General features: G+C 43.2%; 1 protein-coding gene across 1 annotated transcript; it reads right to left on the bottom strand.

The window, feature by feature from the left end:
- Window positions 1–9: 9 nt before the first annotated feature.
- LOC109956264 (dnaJ homolog subfamily C member 11-like) lies at window positions 10–5468 on the bottom strand (the record flags this gene model as incomplete). The annotated part of the gene is made up of 15 exons (XM_020593239.1): window positions 10–226; window positions 367–496; window positions 578–720; window positions 1540–1597; window positions 1764–1833; window positions 2214–2369; window positions 2470–2586; window positions 3461–3546; window positions 3706–3895; window positions 4004–4077; window positions 4288–4410; window positions 4499–4627; window positions 4840–4941; window positions 5056–5129; window positions 5315–5468. Coding segments are annotated over 15 exons (1638 nt in total), but the record flags the coding sequence as incomplete, so codon positions are not given.
- Window positions 5469–7761: the final 2293 nt, after the last annotated feature.

Genomic DNA, 7761 nt, shown 5'->3' with positions numbered 1-7761 from the left:
TAGCCTGCTGGCCCACAGGAAAGGAAGGAGTAGAGGGAGTCAGTAATCAGACTCACTAATACCATGACAGAGGAGCACCAGAGGAGAGAAACTGACTCATTTTTCACGTGTCCCCTCCATTGTTGGGTTCTTCTGTGTACACAAAGTTGGCTTTATCCTCTTTTGCCCTCTGGTGCTCCGACAGTGGTTAGCTCCTAGGACTTGGACTTGGACTCAATTCTGTGAGCTGCAAAGACAACAAATATTTACATATCAGTTGAACATGATGCATGCATATATTGCAGGCTTTGGTCATGCTGCAGTTAGTGTGCAGCTACATGATAACAATACCAGGTCTTACTGTAGCTATAGTGGCTGCATACTAACATTGCTTGGGTATCCGTAGAGGCTCATTTTCTGCAGAGATGACTTGGTGCATAACACCTCTGAACTGGTACAGCAATTTCAGACTCTTCTCCTCTCCTACACATGGGTCGTAGAAGCCAGGCAACCCCGCCTGCAAACATAAAAACCATTCATATGCATACATGCAGATTTACAAATGCACAATCGCACACGCTGACATGTGAACACACACCTTAGAGGCCTCGGTGAGAATGAGTTTAGAGTCTTTGACCAGGCATTGCAGAGGCACAGTGACATCGATGACCTTGGCTTTCTCCTGTTTCTGGCTGGTGTCTGACACAAACTTCCCATACCAAGCATTCAGGATGATCAGACCTAGTGATATAAGGTAAAAATATTTTCATCTAACATTTGTTATGTTTGTAAATGTGTTATAATAACAGAATACCCTCTAACATTTGGCAGATATGATAAGCAGACAGCTAGGATTTAGGTCGTGAGTTTCAAAGGTGTGAAAAACGTGTGGAAATGTAAATGAAGCCACTCAGCGTCAACATGGCCGTACTATACACGCCTACAACACTTCCCCTGCAACCCCTCCCCCCCCCCCAGCCAACATAGCCCCTTGAGTTAAACACAGCAAGGAGTTGTGTTTTTACCAGATCAGTCTGAATGGCCACTTAGTATACAAATTCCTCCTCCACCTACAGTATGTCAATATATGTCAAGCTGGTACTATGTCAGCTTGATATCATTGCTATGAAACAGTTTCCCCTTCTATTTCCTGGACAGAAACTCTAGAAGGTACCGCGAATACACCCAGAGATTAGCTCTTTCAAATAATCCATGCACTCTCTATATAACAGGAAATCCATTAGCCCACTGCATCACAGTTTTGATTTATTTGATTTTGCACTCTGGTGTTCTGTGCACAGATTTACAAGCTTAACCTGTGCAAACACTGCAGCACAGAGACACACCACATCATCATCATCATCATCATCATCACCAATTGCTTCACAGCAGTAGATGATGGAAGTTAGACTTAGCCAAACAGGATCCTGGAGCTACAGTATATTATACTGTTGACAGTAACCATGAGAAATGTGTTACCAAGTTTGGACTGGCTGCAAAATAAAATGGTTTTCAGTTTCTCACCCAAGTGTGTGTGTGTATGCGTGTGTTTAGCCTCACCCATCTTGGATTCTTCTGCTTCTATGATTCTCCTCACAGACTCCTGCATCAGCAGAACCTACAGAGGAGCCAGGGGAGAAAGAGGAGGAGGAGGAGGAGGAGGAGGAGGAGGAGGTGGTGAGATGAGAGAGAGTTTCAGATGAGAGAAGGAAAGCTGAACCTAGAAAACAATGATCCACACACAATGAAAAACTGTCTGTTTGCCTGCGAGCAGGAGTACTCACAGCAGACTCTGCCTCCTGCTTCTTCTTGGCAATATCTGTGGCAGAGCTCTTCCTCTGCAGCTCCAGCTCTCTGAGAGGCACAGAGACAGACAAAGCAGACAATCACCTGGTGGGACTCACTGTGCAGGCGCTCTCTGATGACAGTATACACATGAAAGAAAGCCCTCAAGTATTAACAGCACCCATAACTGAAATGCACCCCATGTCAGGGGTGTGGAGCTGCCTTTAGCTGAGGGGCAAGGTTTCCTGATTTACTGTGTGTACACAAATTACATAAAAAAAACAGAAGAAGATGGTGTAAATTCTTAGTACTGGTATGGAAAGATCCATTCACCTCATATATAATTATATAATATTTATTGAATTATACTTTGACACTAGCGTAGTACCACAATTTTCTACTAATGAGACGAAGAGAGATGCTGATTGTGGCAGAGGAGATGTACTCACTGCTCTTTCTGTGCTTGTGTATATGGGATGATGATCAGTCTGTGGATGGCCGCGTAGACCAGCAGTGGTCCAACTGTGGCGTAGAAAGCAGCACTGGGCAGCAGTTGGTCTGTCAGGTGGACTGGAAACAGGTACGTTTGATTGGCACGTGCCAACCTGCATGGAAACACAAGCACAAACATAAACACACACGTCAGATAATCGCGCAGTAGGATAAAGCGCCACAAAACAATGAGATCATATTTTAGGTCAGCACTTGATCTTGAGCGTGACTCCCTGTGGGACGCCGACGCTGACAGTGGCTGACAGAACACTGTGTCGACTGATCTTCCTCTCTGCTCCATATTCTACCACAGTGCCAAACCAGCCTGTCCTGGAAAGGGAAAGACACAGAAGTGAAGAGAGGCCATTAGAAGAGCGGACCTAGGCAACAACTGAAGACAATATCATATCTTTTTCTTTTTAAAACATGCATCTTGATATTGGATTATGTGTAAAATTATGTGTGTTGTCATATCAACTGTTTTACATGCTTGAAAGAATAAATCAAATCAAATCAAATCATTTTCTTTCTTTTATTGCTGTGTTGCCTTTTCGTTCATTTCTGTATTTATTCATATTTTATTGAGTATGTCTTCTAAGATCTCTCTTCTATGTTGTACTACTGTTTATTGCTTTTTATCTCCTGCAGCTCTTTTAATGCTTCTTATGTCCTTGTCATTGTCTTTTATTTTCCTAACTCTCTATCACTTTGTATTTTTTTCTGGAAAAGTGGTCTAAAAATAAAGTTAATGAAATTAATTTGCAGGTCATATAATTCAATAGTTGACAGAAGATGTTTAATATGTAAGATGATAAGGTTATGTTCTATATTTTTTCACTGATATTGGATTATGTGTAAAATTATGTGTGTTGTCATATCAACTGTTTTACATGCTTGAAAGAATAAATCATATGAGGACGCAGGGACTCTAGAGGTTAAAGAATGAGTTCATGCCAGACCAAGAGGAAGTCTAATTGCCCTCTCTGGTCTGTTGCACCTCTGACCTCTGACCTCAGCCCACAGCGATGTCAGAGTGTACCAATGTACACTGGAGTACACTTCTACATCACTGCAGCAAGGTGGGAAATTAAACCAAAACCAACTGGTGTTTGTTTAGTTGATCTTTAAGACACGTTGACATTGAATCAACTGATTGTTTTTGATTTAAAGGGAACAAACTGGCATCTTCCATAGACAGACATACTTCACAGAGCCTTTAACTTTAGTCTGGTCTTCATCCTGGAACTTGTACTGGTAGCTCATCATCAGGTAGGAGTGGGGCACACCCAGCTGTAATGGGAAGGGTTCAGAATCCACAAGAGTAACGATAAAAAATAAGCATATTATATATAAGGATATAAGGAATTATATTTAAAATCATGACACAATGTATCTCTGCACATGCCTGCCTACCTATACATTTGTGCACATGCTTGTGTTTTTGTGTACCTGAAGAGCTAAAGTAAAGTGGCTGCTCTTTGTGTCTCGGACCAGGCTAGTAGTCATGGCACTGTTAGGCCCCCAGCGCCATTGAAGGTAACCCATAGTGTTCTGGTCCAGGTGGCGTGCTGTCATTAGAGAACAGCTTGGTCGTAAACCTCGAGGTGAGAACTGCAAACCACACTGGGCTGTCAGGAAGCTGCACAGAATGATGCCAGAGAGGAAATAAAAAGAGACCAAATTAAAGAAAACGAGAACGTCTTTCATATGTTAACATAATATGTATTATCATACAATAAGGCCTTACCATCGTGGAGTGAGATTGCGAAAAACCTTTAAGCCTATGAGCGGACCCAGTATGTCTCCTGCACCAAACTCCACCTGAAGAGACCAATGCACAGAATCATGGTTATACAGAGGTAGGAATGTACCGAATTAACTAAAAAAATGCATTATGTATCATAGCATTTAACACAAAGCATACTTACAATGCTTCTTCAACAAAAAGCCTCTAAACATGGTACTTTATATTTAAGCATTATTTAGCATGTAGCGTGTGGTTTGTGTGCATGTATCTGAATGTTTATGCACCTCTCCCCAGCCCTTGGCTGACGTAACCCTTCGTAGAGTCATGTTAATGTTGCCGCCTCCGTTCCCATTGTGTGTAGAGAGTGAACCGGACAGCACTGCTGTGTCAGAGTTGGTCAAAGGAGCCTGAACACAGACAGGAAAGTTGCACGTGATAAAACAAAGAGTACTACAGTGATCCAGGTAAGTAGCTGTGTTGTGTGTTTTGTTGTACCTCTATAGACTGCGAAATGTGCATCTTGTTTATTTCAATATGAGGAAAGCCTCCTCCTGGCATCTCTTCAAAGTCCTCATCATAGCGGTCAAACAGGTCCGTTGCATCCACACCCACACTGATGGTGCCCTGAGTAATGAAGGAGTGAAGGAAAGAGCCTGACAGAATTAATTAAGAAAGAAGGGTGAGTGACATAATGAGATGAATGTGGAAACCACAGAGTCAAAATGTAGTTGTGATGTTTAATAATATCTACACAGAAGTGGTGGTTGACACAAGGCAGACAGATAGAACTAACGAAGCTGACAAATGAATGTGATGCAGTTGTGATAAAAAAAAACCTTGGGATTAGTTCTTTGCTGCAGTCTCTTCTCTTCTCTTTCTCTCTGCAGTCTTTCATACTCCTCTTGAATTTCTGCTGGGGTTCTCCTCCTCTCCACCACCTACACAGAAGTCATTACCATAACATAACAAAAACAAAGATATGTTGACATCATATGTATAATTTAGTGAAAAATCACTTAGGACAAAAAATATATCTTAGACACAATATATACCTCCCAGCCTTCCACCTCCAGTCCTTTCTTCCCAAAGATGTCATAGATGGCTCTGGAGTGAGCATCACTCAGCACTGAGGAGACAGAGGAAAGTCACGGTTCAACTTATATAAATGTTTAGTCTTTGTTTTGATGTTGTTGTGTTTTGTCTGTTTTCCTGTCCTCATCCTGAAGAAACACTCTTCAGTTTCATCTGTATCCTTTTTAAACTGAATGGTTGTAATTCCTTTTGTATATACAGTACTTGACCTGTTCTTACCCTCATATGCCTGGTGCACCTGGTTGAAGAGCAGTTCCGCCTGTCTTTTTAGCTCTGGGTCTCGATGTTTGTCAGGATGATAGAGCATACACAGCCTCCGATATGATGCCTTTAGCTCCTCCAATGTAGCCTGTAAGACGTGACTGGACAGGTTTTAGTCCTGAGCAGTAAATCTTCACATTTCTTTCTTTCTTTAATTGTCACAATTGGTGAAGATTAATCTTCACTCAGTAGTTGACAGATAATTTCATCACAGCTCCTGAGAAATTTGAAAAAAAGACTCCATTTATAAAAAACAAGAAATTGTGATAAAACAGGAAATATAAAACAAGTGTGATAACGTACATCCTGGTAGGCATTGGTTCCTGCCACAGGAACTGTCTTGCATTATCTAACGTTGTTCAGAAGAAGCATAAACATAAGCATAAACGTTATTGCCAAGTATTATCAAAATTTGACTTTTGAAAAATTTGAAAAAGGAATTTGACTCCAAAACATCTAAGTCTTAGTCCCAGTCATGCCTCTCAATCCCCATTTGGTCTATGACAAAGTGCTCAGATGTGGTATCTGTGCCGATATCCAATTTAAAGTGTACTGTCTGCACACTGTGGAAAGTAGACTACGTGGTTAAATAGCACGTTTGTCCGTTTGTCCATGCCTCTGCAGCATCAACCGGACAGTTTCAATCCCACAGATGATGGTGCCGAGGAAGAAGATCGTTATTCACCTACAGCAAAAATATCACTGTTCGTGCTAAGCAGAAGCCATGGATGACAGGTGAGGTTCACAGACTCCTGAGGGGTCGGGATACAGCCTTTAGAGCCGGCGACACCGCAGGCCTACCAACAGCAAGAGCCAACCCATCCCATGGAATCAGGGAGGCAAAACGTCAATACAGCAAGAAAATATCTGGACACTTCAGCAACACTAGAGATACACAGAGTCTCTGGCGAAGCATCCAGACCCTCACAGGCTATAAACCCCCACCTCGGAGCTGTGACAGTGACCTCTCTCTGCTGAACAGCCTCAATGACTTCTTTGGCCGCTCCGAAACACAGAACAACACACCAGCACAGTCCACCCCCCCCCCCCCCCCTCACATTCCAATTCCAAAGTCAGTTACAGTGACTATATCAGCCTGTAATACTGACTTCAATTATTATGAAGTGCTTCAAGCGGCTGGTCATGCAGAACATAAAGTCCATCCTTCCTCCCTCTCATGACCCATTTCAGTTTGCATACAGGTCAAACAGGTCCACAGAGGATGCCATTTCTGCTGCTCTCCATCCATCCCTCATCCACCTAGAAGAAGAAGAACTCTTACGTGCAAATAATGTTTCTACACTTCAGTTCAGCATTCAACACAATCATCCCCCAGCAGCTTACACAAAAACCTGAACACTGTGTGCCAACCTACAGCACCAACCACATTGTCAAGTTTGTGGATGACACGACTGTAGTTGGCCTCATTACCAACAATGATGAGGCCAACTACAGGAGTGAGGTGTGCCAACTGGTCCAGTGGTGTAAGGACAACACCCTCTCCCTCAGTGTGGGGAAGACTAAAGAGATTGTTGTGGACTTCAGGAGGAAACCTCTAAAGCATCCACCACTGACCATCAATGGTGCTGTAGTGGAGAGAGTGAGTAGTACCAAGTTCCTGGGGGTGCACCTCTCCTGGACCAATAACAACACATCACTGGCCAAGAAGGCTCAATCACACCTCTACATCCCCCGCAAAATGAGGAGAGCCAGTGCCCCACCCCCCATCATGTGCTCCTTCTACCAGGGCACCACTGAGAGCATCATCACTGGCTGCATCACTGTGTGGTACAGAGGTTGTACTGCCTCCTGCAGAAGGACCCTGCGACGCATAGTGAAAACAGCCAGAAAGATCATTGGTGCCCCTCTGCCCTCCCTTACGGACATCTTTAACACCTGCCTCACCTGCAGAGCCATTGGCATTGCTGATGACACCTCCCACCCCGCACACTCCCACTTCAGACTCCTGGAGTCGGAGTCTTCAGGCCCACTCCACCAGACTTACAAACAGCTTCATCCTCCAGGCTGTGAGGATGCTGAACGCTGTCCCATTACCCCGGCCCCCCGGCCCTGGACCGTAGCCCACCACAGGACTTTAAAAAAGACTACCTCTGCTGTTTGTGCAAACTCAATATATTCCCCCTTTTTGTTATATTATATATAAATCTGCAGTTGACTGTTTTTTAACATCACTCCAACATCTACTGCTGTTGCCATTTGCACTGCTGTAAATGTACATTTCATAAGCTATTATGCATCTCATCACCAACGCCCCTGGTGATGCTGACCACCTGACAATCTTCTTTTTATTATTTGCACTACTGTCACTGTTTGCACATGGCTTTGAGTTTCTTCATAGCCTATTAGATTGTACCATTTAGTTTATGCTAATTACTTTAATTCAG

This window comes from Monopterus albus, unplaced genomic scaffold (assembly GCF_001952655.1).
Source record: "Monopterus albus unplaced genomic scaffold, M_albus_1.0 scaffold18.1, whole genome shotgun sequence".
Lineage (NCBI taxonomy): Eukaryota > Metazoa > Chordata > Actinopteri > Synbranchiformes > Synbranchidae > Monopterus > Monopterus albus.
The sequence above is the reverse complement of the archived record's forward strand: the minus strand, read 5'-3'. Positions and strand labels throughout refer to the sequence as shown.